Genomic DNA, 24769 nt, shown 5'->3' with positions numbered 1-24769 from the left:
GGCAATAAACCGGATATTCTTGTCGAGAAGGATGGAGCGGGACGGGCAACGGGGAGGAAAAGGGTCGGCTCCTCTTTATTTCTCGACGATGCGCGGCTCGCTGCGCAGAACGCCGAAGAAATAAATCCTTCGGACACGTCTACCCTTTTCCACCTTCTCGGACTCAGGGGGATAAATCAGTCGAGATATTGTCCCATGCAAATCCCTGCCTGGGTTACCCGCTAAAGTGTGTTTTCTCTTTCCATCGTATATACGTTCCTCACGTCCGCATGTCTCGTCGCAGCACGCGAGCACTCCTGAGATATGCACGTCAAGAGACTGCACGTTGTTTGAGATTGCGCGAACTGTTATACGTTGGGTAATATCTTTCTCTCTCTCTCTCTCTCTCTCTCTCTCTCCCGTACTTTGATTTCCATGCGGAACTTATCAGAAATAATACCGCAGTTATCGGAAGTAATATCGCAATTATTGGAAGTAAATCGCGGCGAGTGTATTTGGGACAAACGTTTGTGGCCTTTCAAAGGTTTTGGGTGAACGCCTGAACTCTTTCAGCGTCGCCCCTCTTAGTATTACGATTGTTCTGTGTATTTCTTGAATATAAAATGTAATGTTAATCGCGGGAGACACATAAATGGAAAAAGTTTTAGAGTCGGCGACCTGAACTGAAGTCGTAATTAGTTTAGACCGACTTGCAGACAGAAACGATTTTCCGCATCGCGATTCTTTCTGTCCGCGATCTCTTCTTGCGCGACCAAAATTTCACGCAGCGCGAAAGGATTGTCGAGAAATGTCTTGTGGGACACGGCGCGGAAACGTAAGTCCGCGTAATCTCCGCGGTACTTATCAGAGGACTTCGTTACTACGTGATATACCGCAATATCCGCGAGTTAAATTGTGGAAGTTACAGGAAAGCCATCGTATATACGCGGAATACGCATTTACCCCCGGCCACAGGTCTGAGAATAGTTATACATAATAATAGTACCGCGTGTGCGCAGAAACGTGGGCAAAGACGCGAGTAATATATATATCTCCCTTTGCATTTCAACTTCGACTTCCCTCAGGAAGACTTTTGATCAGAACAATATTACGAGAAGGATAACGTTGGCGCGGAGATTAAAGTGCAAGATGGCGCGTACAATGCACGATCTTGTAACAACTCATGTGCGCGTAGCCCGCGATATTTTAGTAACGAGTTTTGAAGTGTTTAATAACAAAGCTTGCGGGCGCATTATGCGTAATTAGTTGCGATAGAGAGAAGTACGTGCGTCTTTGAGAGAGTTTCGTCCGAAAGAGAATCCCTATAGATAATCTGAATATACGATGTAACTCGCTGTCGGTCGAAATATCTGTCAACGCGCAGAATGCGATTCTGCATCGATGCATCACGGTGCTACGCGTGCGATTTTGATTAAATTATTTCTGCCTTGCTTATCATTGCGCATGCGGTCTAATACGCGGGATGGATAATTTTGCGATTGCCTCGTCGAACAATATTGTTTCTACGAATTTGAATTTTAACACGTGACGCGCTGCCGCGTTTTGCGATAATTGTAATCACTAGAATATAGAAGCAGAGAAAACAAATCGTTTTATCGAAGAATAAATAGGATATGACATAAAGGAGAAAATAAATAAGATTCAGAAATTCGATATATATCAGGTAATTTTAATGTATTAATTTCTATAAGTTAATCCATAAAAAGTGGAGTAAGCACATATAATTTAATTCGCTCGTTCCAGCTTGATAATGACGCGTTTGTGACTTCTAGTAAACAGAGCTATTAATATTTATATGAACGTCGTTAGATCGGTAAGCACGTGCAACTCGCGCGAAAATAATAACGTGCAATTTATCAACGCGATCGCAGCCGGGATAGTAGATGTCGATACATCTGCGCGACCTCGGTTAACTTTCCAGCAACCTGAAACGCTGCCAAGTTCTTCGGCAAGGCGTAGAACAATAAATTATACATGCTACCCGTACCCCCATAGAAATCAATTATCAATTATGAGACGGGTTACTATAAAACGTTTTCTCTTTTTACGTAAATACATGCGACGCGAATCATAGCTCTTAACGCTTGTTTAATAACTATTAAACTTGATTAATAATCAATATAAGCATTTTTTAAAAATATGGATCTGTAGATAATTTGAAATGAAAAATATCGTACCGTTTAAAAAATAGAAAATAATTTTTAAAAAAACATAAATTTGATGAAATGAAAAGAAATGCAAAAAATATAAAAACAAAGACAAAAGTAATAAAAATAAAAGTTTTATAAGTATCATGTTTATGCGCGACTTAAATCTAGTTAAATCAGAAAGGAAAATTATTATTCATATTTATTTTCTATTATATTTTTACTTTATGTAAATTTAAAAAAAATATTAAAAGTTATTTTTGAAAAAAAAAACAATGTTTTTATATTTTTAAGCACTCTTAATTTCGAGTTTTGTACGGCATTGTATATAGAAAATAAATTATTCAGAGATATTTTTCCAGAGAAATTGCATGTGCGCACGTCATGCAAACTTTACAAAATCTAATGGAAACATTTACTTGATGAAGTATTTAACAAAATCATACCGCGCGTTATATAACATTTTAATTTAAACATTTAGATCGCCGCTTTTATTGTATAATATTTTGTGAACTGTTTTTCAACAATTATTTATTTTAAAACTTTATTAAGTTCACTTTTGAAACAAATTTTCAATCAAAACATTCAAATAAATTGTCGCGACGTAACAGGATGTGTAGAAATAGAGGTACATATCACTATTTTAGATTCGTGTCCAACGAATTCGTGTCCAACGAAATATGTTATTTCTGCGAGAGCGGTGTTTGCGGCCTTTTATCAGGATGCCGTTTACTCACGTATCAGAAATTATTCTAAGACTATAAGGGTATGTAGATATCCGCAAACACCTCGTACTACGTGGAACGATATTTCCACATGACAGCGTAAGAATTTATCAAGACAACCAACACGATTGCCAAGGTAAACAAATCCTCAATTTGCCTCGACGAGCAATCGAGATGACAGGACCGACGCAGACGTAAGGTTCTTATGCACACGATCGCGTATGTTCAATCGTGCGTATGATGCGCCTTCGAAGCCGATCGTTGGATTTTAGTCCACCAAGTATGGCGACGAAGTGGAGCTTGTCAGGCTACACTCGGACGTGACTCCCTTCCGACAGTGCGAGAATAAGAAAAGTTTCGCGATCAAACGAGACGAAACTAATACAGAGCCATTATCGGGAGTTAACGGCATTCCGTGCCGTAACTGCGCACCAGGATTTATTGTCTTCCGTCTACGATGGCGAGCAATGGCGGGCAATGGCAAACAAAAAGAGGGTATAGCGATGGAAAGAGAGAGAAAGGGAGGATAGGTTGAAAATTCTTCCGCTGCCATTACCATGTCAGATTTGTTAGATGGACAATGAGGTTCAAAGAGGTTCATGTTCCACTTCGCTTCTATTTATCTTACTGCAAGACAAACTTTCCACGAGGGTGCTTCGTCGCACCTTCCTTTATACGCCATCTTGTTACTTGTCAGTCCATTTCTTATGTGTCAACGTCTTCGAATTGTAAAAACGGTCAATATCTCATGTTTTGGCTCGGAAGCGAAGCTAGAATTTTATTTGTCGAATTTTTACGGTTTTATTTTATTTTATATTTAATTAAGTTTGCACAATCGTTATTGAACTTTATTTCATTTTTCCGAGCGACAATAATCAAGAGTTTCGCCTATTTTTCTGCTTGACATCGATCGATGTCGGCATTTACTTTAGAAAAGAATGTGCCATCAAGAACAATCGAACTTGTCAAATTACAGAAAGAGAATAATATAAAAATGATTTATATACTGCTTGCGTTGAATATTCTCGTGTTACTTTAATTCTCGTATTACTTAAACGTTCCGTGTAATAATAATCAAATAACAGAGGAAGTTTTTATGTTTATTCATTATTAGCATTACAATTAGAAAATTAATCATTTTTTTACTTATTTAAAACTTATTTAAAGAAATTGCAAATTAATGTCGAGCAAAATGGCTCGTGCATTTAAATTAAAAAATTGGCACCTCTCGTCAATCTTAAACTAAAATATTTATTGAGCTTTTTGATATTCCAGTAGGCAATATTTGTATAAGCTTATACGATCTCGCCATCAATTTTAGAGATCGTAAGCAAGGTCGAGGAGCGATTCGCCATCCAGTGTTGAATTACGGTAAGTTTACGGAGACGAATTATAGACTCCTCGATTTACCTTCGACCCTTTTTTATTACGTCATGAAATCGCATCGTAAATACGGTCGCCTCGTTTTGAGACATGGTACGTGCTGCGACTGACAACGAGTTATTGGCAGTTTGCAGAATAGGGATTTGCTCAGCGCGTTCTGCCACTCGTAATCCCTCATTCTGTCGCGAACTTGATCGACAGGCGACATTCGCGACGCAATAATAAGACGATTTCGGGGAGCTTCTTCGCGCTCGTTGTTTTCTGTTATTTCTTGAGTGCTGAGAGTTTTTGTAAACATTAGCCTTAACTTTCATTCTCTTTGTTACGCATAAAGACATATGTTCGAGACATATACTCATCATTACCGTCATTTGAAAAACGTCAAAATAACATCGTGACATGCAATTTTTGATACATTTTTTATCGCCTAACGATTTTTATCACGGTCGAGAGAGTGAATAACAAACAAATATTTAGAACACCATGTAATGAATAAACAATTAATTAAAATCAATTTTATAAATATATTTAAAACATAAAAATTCGCAAGATATATGTTTTGTGTTTACGCGCGCAGAATATAATAATTTTCTGGAAAAATATGCAAACTTGTAAAATACACGCAAGCATCATTGAATTATAACGGGGCTTATAATAGAGGGGATTATAGGAAAACGGTTTATTCGCGCCGAACATTTTGTAATCTCCGATCGTGATTTGACGCGGAGAGTGCGAAATACTTGTCGAGGGATGATAGAGTTAATCTCCGAGTGTTGCCGCGTACTTTACGTTACGATACGGCTTGCCCATTAGCGTAATCTTCTTTTAAACTTTTTAATGTGCCATTTCTTATTTTATACATCTGTTCCGTTTCTTATTTTACATATCTGCGACAAAAAAAAGCGAAGTAGTCTTGCTATTTTGCGCAATTAACAATCCATAATATTTCAAGATTTACTCTGCTCGGTCATAAAAATGTTATCTCGCTTTATATTTTATTATATATGATATTTTTGCGCAAATTTATAATTTTTAGATATATTTTATTATATTTATATTTTATACATATATTTGATGTATTTCCTTTTTATATATTTATTACCATTTATTGTTTAAATTTTATTGTTTTAATTTTTTCGTTGTTAAATTTAGCATAAATTTTTTAAACAGCGTATCGTAGATGGAAAATGGATAATGGCTCTGAACTTGTTGGCCCATGTTTTTTACGCTGGATATCGATTTCTACCACACTTTGTTTCGAGTGGTAGCGAAACACGACGATTCCGCGACAGTTCGAGTACTGTTGGAAACACGCTTTTTTCATTAGCACCCTGGACTACTGCCATGATTTTGGCCCTTATGAGAGTGAGCTCACGGACGGTGTTACGGGAAAACAATTTGTTTTCCACGGAATTTGCCGCCGCGGATTGTGTTTCGATACCAATTGCGAATCGATCGACGCATTTTCGGAATAATGGCGACAATCATTTAGCTTTTCTTGACACGCTTTTTTTATTATCTCGCTTCGTCATTACTCTATCTTCTATTTTAAGCATAAGTCAATGTGGGGACACGAATTAAAGGCAGGGCGGGTCTATGTTCGATTTGCGTGCGAGATAGTCGTTACGAAATAAGCTAAGTGATGGATGAAGGTTTCTGATCGGAATCAACGAATCGAGGTTTACATTTATCAGCATAAACCTTGGTATTTTTATATCGACCGAATATCCGATCTTTTGATTATTACTAGAATTATTCAAACATCTAGATAATTTGCTAGTGTCTGCGAATAACCGAATAATAACGTCTATAAAGAAGACTATTAGAAAAGCTCGCGAATTTTGAGCAAGTCGTATTTCGAATAGTTTGTGAAAGTCGTGACATAAATAAATACCAATTAGCTAGAAGAGTATTAAAGCTAAGCGAGGTGCCAAGAGTATATTTACACGGCCCAATTAAAGTTGCTTCATCTCGTCGTCGTAACGATTGCAGACGTAGTTAAGAAACTTTTACTATTTTAACTTGCCCCTTCGGTTAGTCCTAGAGATCTTTGTATCAAGGACCATCTCGTTTTGGTACGAGGGGAATTAGCCGGTCTGCTCTCTATCAAACGATCTTAAGACACGGCATCGGTGATTTAAATTTATGCAGCCGCAATTTTGCCCGCAGACGCGCTTACGAAACTCAGAAAAACGGAAAAAGCGTTTGTCGATAACACTTACGACGATGCTCTCTTCGTTTCGATAGCGCCGTCCGTTTCGATAATGCTTAAGAGAGGATAAAATTCTATCCCTTGGTACAGCCTTGAGGTCGTCCCTCGCACGGGAAACGAGAAAATAGAAGACGTAACGAGCGACTTTGAATATCTCTTAAAAGTTCAAGTCGTCAATTTAGGGGATTGTAGCTTAAGACGAACGTACAAATTGTGCAGGATGTTCCAGTCTTATTCCGCAATCATTTAGAGAATACAAAAATTTTTACAATTCATAAAAAATTCTGAAGGAAGGTAATTTTTTAAAGACTAAAGTAGATTAGAGAGAGCTCTTGGAAAATATTATATAAAAGAGTGATATATAAAAAAGAATTGTACAAGAGTCGAGCATGGTTTCAAAGATATACTGATATTTACCTTACATTTACCTTACGTCGACGCTGTACGAAGGTAAACCACGGTTGGCTTATCATGTACATGTTGCCGGTGCACCAGAAGGAACGCCTACGACGCGTTGAAAGCAATAAATGACCGTGCTTCAACGCTGACGCTCGCATAATTAAGGCCGGGACATAGCGCGATAATGCAAAATCGGTTACTATATTTTATCGTTGAGAAATGGGCCTTGCTGGTTCCGATCATGACACGAAAGAGCCTAGTTTTATGTTTTCTTCATTCTCTCGCCATCTGATTCTATCAAATTCGAGAACGCCGCCTTTTTTACAGTATTGATTATATAATACATTACTGCATAATACGTTGTATTTTATATTATTATATATTAAATATTATATAATAATATTATTATACATATATTAAATAGAGAAACATACATAGATTTTTGTATCGAAATTATTCGTGTAAATTAGTTTCGAAACTTATTCAACTACAATGCTGACAAATTGGTAAATCAAATGATTTATTTACATCAATTTATCGCAAAATACCAATACCAATATAAATATTAAAGCGATTTATTAATACTAATTTGACGTATAGAATAACGATCTAATGTAATAAACTTCAATTTATCGATGGCATCAGTGGAATTAAAGGGGAAATGCGATGAATGTCGAAACAAACGGTTATCTTGCCGCGCCCATTGCATTTCACCATTAACTCCCGCGACAGGAACGCTGATCTGCTTAATGTCAGCTGTTGGACATGGAAGCAGAGATATTAAAAGGGATAAAGGCAAATGAAAACGGCCATTGCGCGCGCAGCGGATGGATGGGAAAACGATAACCGGTAACTGCCACCGAATTATGATATCGTAACTTGACATTGTTATCAATAAAATGTTTCGAGTGCATTCATACTTTGTCAATTAATAGCGATAGATAGGAGAGAAATATTTCCTCTCTTATATTGACGTACGAGTGATCCTTTGATGCTATTATCAGGTCCCGATTCATTTCTCCCATCCATCGATCGCCATCCAAAGAACATTTCATCGCTTTAACGAACCATATTTATTTCTCGATTGTTGTCGATTTGTTCTCGCTCTGATTTAATAGGATTGTTGCCAATCTGTCCTCGATTTGATTTAATAGGATCAAACGTCGAAATAAGATTGTTCCCAAAGCCATCGCTACTTTTACATGATTAAAATTGTTACAAGATTAAAATTTTTAATCTTGTCATCACATTAATATCTTCAATAATAAATCTCTCTCTTTACTTTTAAAAGAATTTTTATTTTAAAAGTGTTTTGATAAAAAATCTATTCATTATTACCGTCGACGAAATTGGAAAATTTGATTTCTGTGTAAATTTATATTATTCTCTGCGTACGTGTATCATATATTACACATGATACTTTTAGATATCTTTCTAGATAGAAACATGTTTTTATTTATGAAAATGTGCGTCAAAAGATACTCGCAAATATTTATTCATTAAAATTGTGCGCATCCTGTAATTTTACGCTCGCGAATTTTGTGAAGGGTTTTTCGTTGCAAAACACATCTGTCATCGGGGCGAATCGCGACCGAGGAAAACATCGAGCCCGTAAAGAAAGATTGGACGGATGATTTCGAACTGTGAGCCACGCGAAGCGAAACGAGCGGAGCGAAGCGAATGCGCGAGATTAAAGGAGCAGATAGAGAGGAACGCAAAGTGTAAAGTGTACGCGGAGGCGTGGAAAGCGACGTCGATATCCAGACGAGGAGTTACCCAGGATCGGCGAATTCGCGATACAGTCGAGGGACGGGGAGGGAGGGGGTAGATGGAAGGGGAGGGTTCCGATAACTAAACCAATTATCCCGCGATACCGATGAGGAAGTTTTAATCCGTTCGCCCGCCATTGTCGCCACCGCGGATTTTCCGACGTGGAGAGCTTTTTCTTCGAACTATCCCTTCGCGAATCTTTCCGACGTAATTTCCTTTCTTCTTTGTCCATCCTTCGTCTTTAAACGATCCACGTCTATGACCGTTGAATTGTTATGATCGATCTACGTTGTGAACTTTCTCGTATCGTTGTAATTCAAATATCTATTTGATACATTTGACACAATGGAACGATTGTACACTAATATTCAATGAAATGAAGCACAAAGGGATTTTACTAATTTTGTACAAATTTTGCGAATGGCGCAATGTGTGTCAGAGCTTTTAATTTGTGAAAGTTGAAACCAAAAAATTCTTTTTTACGAAGAGAATAATTCTCGTGTAATAAATAAATACTTATTAAAAAACTCATCACAAAGATGGATAGATGTATCCTATACATGACATGCTGTTCGTTGTTCGATTTGTTAATGTAACGGGACATTTGACTATTCGTCAATCAAACATACGGTCAGCATCCAGCGATACCAATGAAACGCGTTTGCTGTTTTGGCCATACCGCAATAGCTCAAATTACGCGTATGTGCATTGTGTCATTCGATAACTGTGAATGCGATACGTCGACAGATGTTCTGAAATCTATACCCGAACTCGAGCTACAGACAGCTCGCTTTTGTGCATAACGCAATATTGTCGAGAAGTCAATGGCAGATCGATAAAAAAATTACATTTTATTGATACAAGAAACAAAAACAAGACCTTCCAAAAGGATTTTATCCAGTCAGGATGAAGGTTCTTCTTCAGTCTCGAAACATCCGACATTCATATGTCATTCTCACTATTCATAGTTGAGTAATCAAACTTCAATGCCGCCGCGAAATATCCGACGATCTGGTCAAAATAAGTTCGATGGAGATTGATTGCTCCGACTATTTGTGGCTTGCGCTAAGTCGCCAATCGGATCTATCTACGTCCACTCGTGGCGCAATGCGCGAAATTAGATCTTCGTTCCATTACATCGCGTCGAACAAAAAGAATTCCGCCAGATGCAGCCACATTTGTCACGATTTGCACGAGGGGCAAATTTTCTCTCAAAATCTTTCTTCGCGATGTCATTGGCACATTTGGGGATGAAATAATAGCGAAAATGAGGATAGATCGTGGAGAAATATTTTATTATTCAATAACACAAAATTCTCTTTTTATTATGCTTCAAGTATAATTTATCAAAACGCTATTCTCAATCTTAATTTAAGTGTTATGAATTTCAATATTGTTATTTTCAGCAGAGCGCTTTTAACATTGCTCTACCACTATTCCCAGTGGTTTGTGCGGTTCGGAGAACGTGACATCTGTGACATCCTGCTTTGCAATCATTTCGTGCAACGTAATGTATGGTGCAATATTGAACATTTCTTATTTCGATTTTCGCGTACGAATATATTTCGGAATATTTGGGGCATGTTCTTTCAGACACGTGTGAAATTTAACGAGCACGGATTTACGAAATACCTTCGTTTAACTGAGATATACGATACGTATAGACGAAAATTACGTATGCGTTTTTTTCTTTTTTTTTTTTTTTTACATTTCGATCTGCAACCCACGCGTGAGCTCTCCGGCGATTTGTCCGGGTCGGAGCACGGTATTTTACGTGCCGCGATCGATTCGCGGCGGAAACTATTCGCACGCGCAATTCCGAGAATTCTTCGCGTTAACTACAGCAACGAACTTCCAGCGGCACGGCAGTAACGATAATCGGGGAATCTGGGAATCAGTTTCTCCCATTCTTCAGTACTCAGCGGCAGGAGAAAGCGCCGGATTTTACGTTTTCACGTTACACACAGACTTTATTGTCTCGCCGAAATAAATTGCATTTTGCAAGGTAATCATTCCTCTGAAGGAAATCACCGATCCGTAACTTACATTTGTTTTCGACATAAGTCTTGGCGATTTTCCTCGGCTTATTCAGATACGAAAGATATCGGCTTTTGCAACAATGCACGGAAACGTCATGTCTTATGACGGTTTTCTAATTGAGTTTCTCTTATTCAGGCGGAAATATTTCATGAAAATTGAATATAAATTTTACTTTCTCACGATCAACTACGTTAAAATATCACGAGCAAGGATTGCAAGATTTCAAATGGAGCAAGAGCGATATATTTCATTTCAATCATTTCAGTATTTTAAAAGAAATTATGTGCTTATATTTTTTATTAAATTTCCAATCTAACTCGATATTTTAATACTTTAATTCAATGATCAAGGTGAAGAGGGAGACTCTTCCAAGCTCGAGTTTCATCGGACGTCACGTAGATGACCCACCCTTGCGCACAGTGAGCGAACATACGCGCATTTCGGGATTATCCGCGGGAATGAAGTTAACGGCGGTCGGATTTTCCTCCTTCCTGGACCCTCGGCGCTTGCCCCTTTCGAGATGAATGGCCTGGAGAAGGTCAACGCGGGCGTTACGAGCTCGTTCGCGACGTAGGATGTCCTCGCGGTGGGTTACATTGTATTAACGCGCCGCCTATTCGTCGTCGGGCCGGATGTTCGCTCACTAATGTCGCGTAAAAAACGGGCAATAATTCTCGGCAGCTGCCTTGTATAAGAGAGCGCTCCCCCCAAACCCTCCTTCTTCTCCTCTTCGTTGTTCTTTTCTTCCGTTCGTCCCGGCACTCGCGCTGCTGCAAATCAGGCCGCCTTAATGGGATTACCGCGGCGCAACCCGCACTCGCGATGTAGCGGGGAAACTACTTCGACAAGTTTTATGATCGAGATTATTTTCATAAGGGTGGTTAGGTCCATACGGCGGCCGGGAATCGTCGGGTACCCGCATAGGTATACACGTAGGGAGGCAGAAATATTTTACTTTCAAGGACGAGAGAAAAAAACGTGCCCCCTCGAGGCGCAGGCTCGGAAGTTCAACCGTGATTTAAGCGACCGTACGAAAGGCGGCACTTCGAAAGTCACGGAGGCACTAGAAAAAGCAAACCGAGAGAAAAAGAGTCGAGAATAACTCGCGGTTTATTAAGCAGCGTGTCGCGATTAAGAGAAATTCTCAGCGCTGTGCTACGCTCAATGTATTCATCCGACCGACGAAATTCCGAGCTTGTGATAACACCGAGCACGCGCTTTGATTACACTTTTTTATTACTCGGAATACTGAATAATAATTTTTGGGAAATTAATTCATACGTACACATACACACGCGCACGCGCGCCTTTGTGTACGATGCAAACAATTCATTAATGTAAAAAAAATTTAATGTTAATTGCATATTGACGTGAAATTTTTACGCGGTGATTACATCCCCGGCAACGAATAAAGCTGACCGTGTTTTAGCGCGTCAAGGTAATTTCAAAAAGCATAATTAATGTTATTCAAATATTGTATAAAACATTATTCTGGTTGGAATGTTAGCATATGTCTTTTAATCGAAATTCTATTGTGAGCTTTACGGTAACTTTTTTGTAATTTCTGGTAAATGTCGTTTGACTCGTTCTCGTCTAACTCAATCCATTTAACTGATAATTATATATTTTACGTATGAGAGACAATGCAAGTGTCGTGAATGAAATTACGCCATTTCGCTTGCGCGCAGCTAAAACGGCTGACTTAAAATATAGGATTTCACTGACTGTGCGCAATTTCACCGAAAATTTTCGGTTGCTTGATTTCGCCATTACGTCAGGTTCACATGCGCTACTGTCAGCGAGATATCACCGCCTTCATCAGTCACGAGTAAACATTGACGACAACTGATTTGCTAATTGGTACCATATATCTCTGAGCCTAGCCTTTGAATATCCGGACACACATAGGATCGCTAATACGGCCGCAAACAACGCCGGTAAATTGCCAATCTCGCGATTAATCGAAATCGATCGAATCTTTACCTGACATTCGCTATTTTAGATGTCGAAGATTATTTTTTCGATCGATCGTTATATCATATAATCGATTATTTGCGTTTGTAAATTTTGCAAAGATTTAAATTGATTAAAGGTACTCTTGAATGTTTAAATAATATAAATCTTAGAAATTATGAATTATTACTCTGTAAATTATGGATGTTTAATTTCATAATCTATTCTAATTTATAAACAAGAGTCATTTGATGAAAGGGTCTGATGAAAAGTTTAACTACATTTAACTATCTATAATATTATACGCCATTCAACTTAATATCGCTCGCTATAGTCAAACGATAATTGCATCTGCGTGTTGCGGCAAGGCACACCCTTTCGTAACGAAAGTAATAGGATTTCCGGCGATTTCGTATAACGTTTATTATATTATTTGCATAAAACGCATTTGCTCTAAAAGGACCAAAATCAAACGGTGCTCAAGTGACCGAAAAGCATACACGATATTTCTATTACGCACGTTTGATTTACGATCCAACAAATCCGACTGCGCAAAGTCAAAATTTGCGAATTTATGGACACGTTCATAATTACGCAGAATTCACGTTTGGCGTGAGAGAGAAAGAGAAGGAGACAAAATCTTCGATGTGGCAAATCAAAAAATCGCAAGCATATAAATCGACGTCGATATCAGGATTAGGTTTTCTTTTCGCGATGCGATTATATCATCGATCGCAGGTTAATCTATCAACGTCAGTCGCGTTGCTAACGCTGATTCGAGAGCTCGGCCAATATCACATTGAGTAATATTACGTTACGTAACTGGGCGCGTAACGGTGGCATATATTAAAGTGAAACAATTATCGCGTCTAAATAAACAATAAAAAAATTTCCATCGGTTTTCTCGAGATACTTAGGGAACCGTAGCATGTAACAATTTTATCAGTGCTTTCTCGATATTTTCGCTCTTATTATTCGACGGCTTGTATTTTTTATAATCCAGGAATAAAAATATTATCGAGATAGATGTTGGAAATTCGCCATTTTGTTGTTCCACGTACATATGATGTCTCGTTCAAGTTTTGTGCAATTTATCTCCGTCGATTTTCGCTGTGGTTTATTTGTTTATCTGTCTCGCATCCGTGAGTACGCAGCAACGATTACGCTTGTTAATATTAAAACGCGCTATTAGCATACCCGCGGTACAAAATTGCTATGTATAGATTGCAAAAAAATACGCGATATATTCGGATTAATAATTTTCCTTGTGTTTATTTTTTTTCTAAAAATATTAAATATCGTAAAATAATTAAATGATACTCCGTTTTGCGTAACAATGTAATACTATTACGAATAAAAATAATAGGCTGCCCTATTTTCTGAAGACTCTTGCTTCACTCCGGATTCTTTCTAATATAAAATGTCTTTCCCTTAAAAATTTCTTATAAAATCTTTTGCTTCAGTTTTTCAATCTGTGATGTAAAATGATTTTTTTAGCTTTAGAATTAATCAATCAAGTAATCGCGATGAATATATGATATCATATTATTTTTCATGAAAATTGTGATTATTATTTTTTAATTTCGATGATACCGAAAAGCAAATTTCTAGATTTCTAGATTGTTACAATTATTTTTTAATGCTATTTTATTAATAACATGCTCCAAAAAATTATTGCAATTTACAATTATTACAACTACTGTATTTAATATTTTATTTCCATCGAAATCAATAATACAAAAATTTTGGGAAGAAAACTATCATGCAAATAATTATTCTGAAAAGGTATAATAATTTTCATTCAGTTACAGTTTTTTTATTATGTGCCAAGTTATATTGCATGAAATTATATTTTCATCACACTTAATGATGTTTATCGTGATGCTTTTAAAGGAAAGCCTCAGAAAAACTAGAAAGGAATTCATTTATTTGTAGAGTAGTAAGAGGAAGATAAATGAACGATGTGACTGACTCTATATATACCCTCTTGTATAATAAATTAAAATCCTAAATACAACCGCAACGCGCCATGCATTTTGTGTTTGAACTTATGTAAGCACTCAACGCCGGCGCTGCGTTACATCAGCATCTTGTAAGAGCGTAGAATGTATCGTCGATGCCTCTTTCCATCGAACAACCCTGAGCAGTTTTATCCCCCCCTGCTGTCGATTTACTTCCGCGGGTCGCCGCTTCGCGAGTCGCTCACTCGCTTCTTTTTCCTCTCTTTCCATCGCTCCCTTTACCTTCTCCTTCTCTCTTCTAGTTTCTTTTTTTCCCCGAGACGCTGATGCTCGTTTTCGCTGAAAAATGAGCGCTTTTTGCGGCCGCGCAGTCGTTCGTCGAATTGCGAGTCGTAAATTAGCTCGCGTTCCAGACGAACGTCGGGGCGGAGGGAAAAAAAATACGTTCCAACGTAGAAATCCATCCCCTCGAATGGATACGCTCAGAAAAGAGGGAGGGAGGAAGGAAGGAAGGAAGGAACTGCGGTAGGTAGGTGCACTGAGGTCGAAAAAAATTCGACCTTTTCGCTCAAGTGAGCGCGCGCTTGATCCCTTTTCGTTGATCTTCTAGCGCGACGTCTTGCATCAATCTCCGGTCTCAGGTTTTATGTTCTCTAGAATTCCATCAGCGTAGGACAAGCGGTTGCATAGATAGCTACAGGTGAAATTTTCTGAAAAGTTTTTTGCCAAAGAAAAATACGGTTCGCGTGCACGCTTTCTGAAAATTTATCAGTGATATTTTACAGTATTTTTATAGTATAAATTGTGCGCTTTAAAAATTTTGCGAAAAAGAGACTAGAAAATTTAAAATATCTAAATCATTATTAGAGAGAGAAGAATTATATAATCCTACTTTCGGATTGAACATTTGATGCCACATTTTCTTACTTTATCCTCCAATCGAGATATAATCTTTAAATAACATTTAGTTTGATTGGTGCCAATCCTAAGTTCATTGTAGCGATATGACTAATTGTTCGTGCCACGCAAGGGAAAACTCCATGTAATTGCAGCTAAATATTATTAAGAAACTGCATAAATATAACGCACTTAAGTATCTCGCGTAATGAACTTTCGCGATATCCGCGCAACACGTTGCATTAATAATAACTTCAGTATTGTGGCTGAATAAGACACTTTACGTTACGTTCTCTCTACCTAAGAACTAGGAGAAGAACTCTCGTAGTTCGACGGCAACTTCGAGCCACCGATAAGTGATTACTGGTACAGCACCTGAGGGTTCTCGCGTAAGGTTCTCCAAGGATCCGCTGTTATAGTTCCTTCCCCTCCTTCCTCTCTTCATCGTCTCGGTGAGTTCAGTTCACGGAAGGTAGTTCTAATATCGTAGGATACGCGCGACCTCATGCTTACGCCGTTACGCCGAATGCGCTCGTATCAATGCAACTTGGTTACTGCAAACTCTTGCGAAATGCGACGCGGAAGCGCCGCTGGCGTCAACATTTAGTCTGAGTCGCAGTTTCTCAGGAATCTCGCTGTTTCTTGCGAGCCATTCGAGGACAAATAGTAATGCTATTGCAATATCTAACGTAAATGTCCGCTTGAATATTTGATTTATCCGAAATCGATACGCGGCGCGACGGAGATTTCGACTTTGCCGTGGGTGAAAACATTTGGCCTTACGTCTGCGAAAGGGCACGAATATCTGAGTAGAGATCTCCAGTTTTTTTCGCTCCGCTATCATTATTATTTCACTTGTATCTCACGTTGCCGGCTTAAAATTTAATTGCGTCTGTTGACCTATTTTACAAACGATAAACTTACTCGGAGATTGAGATAATAATTTGATAGAGAATTAATTACACATAATTTAGATTTTGATCAACAATCAGCCACACACATCCTTCCATTTATTACTAATTAAAGCACAATTCATAAAACGAATTATATATAGATATACGAAGTTGCACATGCTTCGCTCATCGTGATATTCTCAAATATTTATGTGTACTTATAATAGAAAATAATTAATATACAAACTAATGTGTTGTTAATTTCGCACAATTACAGTTAATTATTCCTGATTATTCTAATAAACGTTAGTATTGCTTTGATTATCATACGTATGCGGAATTCTATTCTAATACAATGCTCTCGATAATGATACGAATGCATAACCACATGCAATTAAACCAATTCCGTTTATTTATAACTTTAATTTTCTCGTAGATTTCATCTCTTTTTTATTCGCGCTTGAATCGTTAAAATAATGATGGATGAAACATATACATCAAATTTGTTAAAGAATTCATGATTAAAATAAAGAGATCGGAGATCTCTCGTGAATCGTACCGTATACATTCTTCTCATGCAAGTTTCTCAAGGAACAGAGAGAACGAAGCGCGGGCGAGGGATGTAAATTTTCCATTCGCCGCATCCCCTACCGCCTGCGTCTCCGTCTGCAAAATAATTTATGTGCATGCGGCTTTCTTGGGTTTCAGGGGAGCATCCGGCGGCCATGCAACACGGGAACTCCAGCAACAGCGGCGCGGCCACGAGGACACTCGCGTTACTCCTGTTGCTCCTGCACGCTGGCTCCTTCGCGAGGTGACTGGTCGATCACGAGGCGCTGCAGTAAGAGAGTACGGCCGATATAGTTTCACCCAGGCGAGATTGAGGGAACGACTACGAGGGTGGTGTGAGGTTAGTGAGAGCAGAAGGGGAGGGACGCACCATCCGCGCGCTCACCACCTGCTGGACTCTGTATAAATCGGCTCGATCTTCTTTCCGCATTACGATCGCTGGAGTAGCAAAGTGCGCGAAGGGAGGCGAACGAGGAAGATGATGATGCGCGGGGACTAATGGTAAAACGCGCGTAAACAGTTTGTCAACTTTGCTCTCGCTTTCGAGTGCACGAGTCCAGTCGGTTCTGTCCGTGGTTTCCTCAAGCAATCTCCGTGTCCCGTGCAATCGCGCGTATTCGTATACTTATGCGATGAGGTACATGCTGCAACGATCGCACGATCGGACTTTCTGTCGACTGCAAAGCGGTTATCGAAAACGACAACTCGACGATGAATTCGCGAAGATGCGGCGAACTTACGACGAACGAACTTTTGCGTGAACGATCGAACTTGGAGAGTAGCGAGTGTTCGAAGGACCAACGAACCGAGTGATGCGTTTCGACAAGAGCGAATGATTTCTCTTACGTCGACATTTGCGACGACGGGATTAGCATTTCTATCCCTCCGCGCGTAGATTATATATGAAGATCTATCGAACACAGCTGACTGTCATAGATTCACAGAGGTAAGAATCAACGTATTTTCGTCCTCCGGACCGTCAGACCGACCAGCGACCCAGATAGTTTGGCAAAACCACCGTAGGGAATTCCACTCAATTTCTGGTCGCTGGATGCGGTATCGCTTCTTCCTCGAGGAGGACAAATATTTTGAGGTTCGTCGGACTTATCCATGCTCGCGAAAACTTCCGGGATATATATACGCGCTGCGTCATACGAATGTCTCATAAAACGCCGGATGTGCACTCTGACATGCTGAAACTTTGCGTCGACGGCTCGGATGCAATTTCTTTACAATTGTTTGCGAATCATCTTTTGTGTATGTTACAATTTTGTAACAATACAAGATTATTTTCGCTACTAAAATATTGAGATGCTATATCAAAAATTCGTATTTTAATTTTGACGAATCGTATTTTTTCAAAATACACAATTATTACTTTACGCACATATTATATTTTTATAAAGCAGCTAATTTTGGTTTATTATTATTTAAGAATAGAACAAAATAAATTATATTGGTTAAAAAAATTATATACGTTATAATTGGAGGATCAAAGTTTTTCTTTCAAGATTTAGCATTCTTTTTATTAAATTCGAATTTCGTCGAATAAATATTTTCCTCGATCGTTTCCGCTTATTACGGACTAGCAAACGAAATTGGCCATGACAATAATCGGTTTTCGCCTTTCGAGAGACGAAAAAGCGACTGAAGTATCTCTGAATTATGCGGCACGGACCGCGCGAAATTCGTAGCTCGACTAAGGTGGACGCCCGCAGTTTCGCCCGACGTTCCATTTGCATCTCAGAACGCGGAATTTACGAGGCCGGGGGTCGTCGATCCACGCTGTGGTCACGGGACCGTTCGCGTATCCGTGTGCGCGTATGATAGACCCGATAAGTTATATAACTAAGCTCCCTCTCTCTCTCACTCTCGATGTACCATCGTCCGCGAGAGGGAAATATCGGCCTGGTCGATATAGGGTGAGCTGATATATAGCTGATATAGCTGCGGTCTCGATTATGCTAAGGCAGCGCGTTTCCGATTCACGCGTTTAAATGTTAGTTTTACGTATGACTATTTTCTCTCGTAATCAAAGCTGCTCAATTTTATTTTCATTCTTAGTTTTTATTGTTTATCACATTTATAATATACTCTTTTTATCTCTACTTATATACATAAATTGCACATTGTTAATTTATCGCACTTCATACACACACACACACACACACACACACACACATGTATATATATATGTGTGTGTGTGTGTGTATATATAATTAATTGCATTCCATCTGAGATGATCGTGTCACCGATCGGACGTGCGGTTGCAGTTAGCAATCAGCTGACGCGCCCGGAATGTTCTTCGAATAAAGTTCCATTCAACGTTGAGTTGCGGCATCCGAACAGTCCGTCGACGTGGGAAATATATCGGTTACGAAAGTGACGGAAAGTTTTCTTCGGAAAACAGACGCTCGGTGATCTGATCAATTCGATACGTGCGCTAATCCCTCGATAGGATCTCGTTGACTTCAATTGAATAAAAAGCTCTTAAATCGCAGCCTTGATTAAATGTATCTGAAATCTGTATTTGTGAAGTCTCTCTGGATATCTTGATCCGACCTATTACCGTTGAGATTTTCCATCGCCGCAAATCGATTTCATTCAAATTATCGCATGTTCGGCTGCACATCCGGCACACGTTTTTAATCACATCAAGATCTCGCGTCACGGGCGTGGGAGTTTGCACGTCGATCGTAATGCTAAGCGGATAGATTGACGTAAAGGGCTACGGCTACGAAAGCGAGAATAGGATTCCCGAATTTCCGGCAAAGAGGCAATGCGCGTAGACGCTCGGATTTGCGCTCGTTAAGATAATGTTAAACTTTAAGTGATTAACAAAAGTCGTATCGTACTGATCTATCCGTGTATACGTCTCCATAGATCTCCAATCGCAGTGGGTCGGTCGTAGCATATAGAGAAATCCGAGGCGTGTTTGCGAACGTAATGTAGGCCGACATCATTCCGAATAATAATTATTGCATACTATTTTTAAGAGACTTACATGGCGTTGCTCGATAAAATATTTGAAGTTAACGAAAAATTTATAATTGGAAAAATCGAGAAGAGGTAATTTGTTGATTGTTTATCTGGATTTATTTTGTATTCGTCAGTGAGCGAGTAGAAATACAAATAATGCAAACATACCGCGATGCATCTCGTATACATTGCATTTGCTGGAAAAGTATCAGATATCTAGATAAACATAAAAACAGCTGCTGACTTTATATTTTTGTTTATTGTGAACAGTGTTGATTAAGACTTTTTACAAAAATATATTTTATTTATATTATGTCTTTTATTTATATTACGTTAATTAATTTAAAAACTTTGAATTAGACTCTTAATAGAAAGACAAATAAAAACTTATAGATCTATATTATTACTACTTACTATTAGACACGCTTTTACGATAAAATTATTATATAATTTTATTGCATTTTTATTAATCTGTGGCAAGTGAGTTATATTTTATTTATAAAAACTTAGATTTATTATAAATAGAGATAAATACATCTCTTTCCAAAATGTATTTTTATTGGTACATCAAATAACAGTTATCTAGAAAATTTGAATTAATTTTCACAATAAAAACATAAATTAAAACAATAGATTTCGTTTATTTCTATTACTTTTATTTTCATATCTTGAAATTTAAATTATCTTCTGCCTTCTCTCTCTCTTTCTCTATTTTTTATATTACGTCGACTGTCAAATAAATAAATGTCACATTGACAATATAAAAATTTTGTAGATAATATAACAATAAAAATAGAAAAAAATTTCCTCGATGGCGTTGTTTGCTCTATTTTTCCATCTGGCAAAAACGGTCTTCGTGTCGAGTATCGTTTTAGGAACTTGATGTACGTCGGATATGCATTATCAGCAGCACGATCGACCCATGAATAGCCGTACTGTACATACTTTTTTGAATGTAACGATAAATGATCGCTGTAACTCTATTCGACTAAGAACCACAATGCAATTCTTACTAATTTACACTCTTGTTAGATCAATCGAGTGCGTCAACTAAAACGCAGTCGTTACACGAAACTTTCGTCATCAATCAACTATCTCGCGATGATTATGGTTTGAAAGAAATTTTGAAACACGTCTTTGTGTGAGTTTTTCCGTCAGAGGAAGATAAAATATTAGAAGAAATGAAAAGCTTACATTGTAATATCAATTATCAAATTTAATTGATATTTCAATTGTTTAATTGCTATAATGATCGTGTTGGGCAAAATTAATTGGTGTACAAATCGAGATAAACAAATTACTCATTTTTTGTGTGACTTATTAAATCCAAGATTAAAAAGCGATTTTCGAGGAAGGTGATTAACGAAGATACAGCACACAGTACACAGCCTTGTAAATAAAAAAGGATCATTTCCGATCATGTCATTTTTATGATTTACTCGTGTGAATCAGAAGTGCGTAAAAAGGATGCAAAATCTGTCATTGAAATCTCTCTTAATTTGACGCGATCAATCTTTTTTCATTCACATATCATTCACATATCTTTTTTCTCAGTCTATGCAAAGAGCCACAAAAATACAAGATTTACTTCAAAAATTCTTCCAAAGAATAATTTTGCAACTATAATAATTTTCCGACTACACAGTGGAAAAGCTGCTGTGAGATAATTTTTGACTTTGACTAGATGCGACAGATTGCGATGAAATTTTGCGCACCTCTACAGGCGATCAAGCAATCTCCGTTTTGACGAACGAGATGAGAAGGCGCGACGTGGTTGTATGTTCCTGGAGAAGAGTTCCCGACGAAACGATCGTCGTCAATCACGAGAACGAACTCTGCAAAATCACCACTACCACTTTGCACACACACACACACACACACACACACACCCTGTCTCCCTCTTTCCACACTCCTTCCATCCTGCCACACCATCCCTCGTGCTTTTTTTATACGCCAAACGAGATCTGTCCTCGTTAGTATTTGTAAATGGCTTTCGCGTACGCGCGAGGGCCCCGCTAATCCTGCTTCTGTATATTCCGAAAAAAAAAAAAATATAAAGGCGATACGGACGCGGGCAGCGATTAATTGACTCGCGTCCGAGTCGCGAATGAACGTGAAGGACTGGTAGAGAGTAAGTTTAACCCGATTGTACGAGATCAATTACTTGTTAGCACACGAGCGATCAGCGTACGCTCTTAGCGACACTACTCGAACGATGTTAAACTAACAAACATACCGTTAATGTATATATATATAAACGAGCAGTACGACTTATTGTTTATGTTGGATCCAATTGTACCAGAATTCCTAAGGCAATTAAAAGAGAAGAAATAACGATTATTTGTGGGAGACATACGGAGATTCTCATTCCGCGAACCTCTACCCCGGCTGACTATGACGCATTGATTTTTTTCCGCCATTTAAAAACCTGCACGCGAGAAATTGGATCATTTATTTGCATAACCTTCCGCATTCCTCCATTTCCATCGCATTTTTAATTGAACGATCAGATTTTTGGTCGAATTCATTTTACAGGTTTAACTCGTTCTGGATATGATACGCGGATTGATACGTTACTGTATTATGAAAAATCTCTCTATATCCCGTAAATTAAAAATGCGAATTTTATTTATTCTATTTATTTCACGACGTGTACTTTTTTATTCGTTTATTTATATTCCGTTGATATTGTTTTTCAGTAATGACGGACATATTGATGCATTCATCTTACTACAACTGCACTACTACGCATCGAAATATCGAACGAACCTCTATCCTAGTTATCTCTCCTGAATCTCTCAGAAATCTCATAACAGCAATTTCCGAAACACAAGCATAAGAAGAAGATGAAAACAAGACCCTGACGAAAACAGGAACCAGCCTATGTCTTAACCGCTGCGCAGACCGACTTCGTACACCATAGGTAAGTATTTCCTCGTCCTTTGTTTACGAATGTATACTCTCAACATGATATATGGAGGTCATTTGCATCCAGTCTCATATACAGCCACTGTCGATAAACAGCGCTCAGTATAGCTGCATAAACATGCTTCCCTATGTGCGCCCCGATAGGTACGTCGGGCATTCAGGTGTGCATGGTCGATGAATACACACGCTGGCCGTTCCTCATATCATCTTATGTCGTTCCTACTTAGTGGCACTTAAGCGGATACCCCGCAACTTGCGGGGATCCATTGAAGCAAGGTTGTTGGCCAGGACCGGTTGCCAACGGGAACAATTTCGATGTAAGCCTCTCCCCCCCCCCCCCAGTTGGGCGCGACCAGATTAGAATCGATCTAGGTCACCACGTGGACACGCTAGAGGAGCAAATATGATTGCACCTGACGTTAATCCGCTCAGCGTTCATGTCCGTAAAATCAATCGCGATTTGCAACGTAATGTCCGCAAGCGAGAACTCTTTCTCGATATCTCTTATCGAGTATCCTCTTGTTGGCGGTTTTATAAAAATAGCTTTCGGGATTTTCAACCGAGAAGTTAAATATTATTGCACGGCTCTCTCGAAAGATGGAAGAACGGTTTGTTTTTTCTGCGTAATATTGTCTGCACGATTTTTTGCATTTTGAAAAAAATGAACAATCAAATTAATAATTTTAAATAATAGAATAATAAGATTTAAAAAAAGTATTAATTCTACATTCTAATAATTAAATTAATTATATATTAACATATAAACTTCTCTCTTTCTCTCTCATGATTTTATAACCACAGAAACAAAATTGTAGAAATTGGAGACATTTATCGAAAAGGCAATAATCGACTACAAAAAGGATTTAAAAAACCGTATTTTTATATTTGTACGTTAAGCGTGTGAATATAAAGTTTTCAAGTTATTGAGAGGTATTATGTACGTTTATCTAGACTAAAGTTGTTATTCTATAAAAGTCTCAGTTTATATTTCAATTGAATGTACCTAATAGAATGCAAATTTATCATTGAGATGTAGATGAAAATATATTGCTAAAGTTTCTCACTCGAGTTATATATCTCCGTTTGATCGAATATTATGATGAATGTTAATTAAAATAGCGAATTGGTTTATTCTCGTTCCTCAGCTAATACAACGTAATGTTTTATAGCTGGCATTTGTTGGATTTACCAGTTTTTATTACACTTCGTAGCGCAGCAATAATTCAACTTTAGCTGACCGCGAGTGAGGAAAAGCAATCCACGTCGATTCCACTCTCGAATCGTGTTTCACAACAGCCAACAACACTAGCATTAAATCATAGTAGCTTAAATACGTTCGTAAACAAGTGTCATAAAGAGCGAGAATACAAGCAAGCGAGAGAGAGAGAGAGAGAGAGAGAGAGAGAGAGAGAGAAGAGAGAGAGAGAGAGAGAGAGAGAGAGAGAGAAGAGCAAGGTTTTTTCAGGATGCACCGCAATCGTAAATCCACTTGGCTCGTTTGCTTCGTTCGAAATTATTATTAATGCGCGAATGCGTTGCAGCACATGCTGAATTTTCCAAAAAAGCTTGCAATGCTACCGTAATCCGTTGCGACAACAGCATTTTATGATGTCGCTCTTGCCGTTGTCATGTATTGATGTGAGACGTCACAATTAATAATTTTCTCGCAAAACGACAGCGGTATTAGAATGACGATCGCAGATGATATATCAAGATAGCAAAAGACAGATTGTGCAGACTCGATGATTTAATTCATCCGCAATATTCTTTATACGCAAAGAAATTATGCATTCAAACCAGCTGTTTAGCTTCATGGAGTTGCCAGTCGAATTATTAATGAAGTATTAAAGCAGGAGATGTAGCATCTGATTAGGATTAATTTTTCTTTTAAATTTTGTGATATTTAAATAAA

The 24769-nt window shown here is 38.2% G+C and overlaps 1 protein-coding gene across 4 annotated transcripts in view; it reads left to right on the top strand.

The window, feature by feature from the left end:
* Positions 1–22852, top strand: part of LOC105252820 (T-lymphocyte activation antigen CD86) — an 81015-nt gene extending 58163 nt beyond the window's left edge. For 2 of the 4 annotated variants that reach the window (XR_002192621.2, XM_025406618.1), the window contains exons 6-7: positions 17089–17290; positions 22629–22852. Coding sequence is in view for 3 of the 4 variants with exons in the window: in XM_025406618.1 (XP_025262403.1) it covers positions 17089–17290; positions 22629–22631 (205 nt within the window). In the remaining variant the exon portion in view is untranslated. Of the gene's footprint in view, positions 1–17088; positions 18330–22628 lie in introns of those variants that run through there. The other 2 variants (XM_025406617.1, XM_011260408.3) reach the window with 2 other exon arrangements.
* The last annotated feature ends 1917 nt before the right edge of the window (positions 22853–24769 follow it).

The sequence above is a fragment of the Camponotus floridanus genome, unplaced genomic scaffold, assembly GCF_003227725.1.
Source record: "Camponotus floridanus strain SB8 unplaced genomic scaffold, Cflo_v7.5 scaffold15, whole genome shotgun sequence".
Lineage (NCBI taxonomy): Eukaryota > Metazoa > Arthropoda > Insecta > Hymenoptera > Formicidae > Camponotus > Camponotus floridanus.
This window is presented reverse-complemented; position numbering and strand designations above follow the sequence as displayed.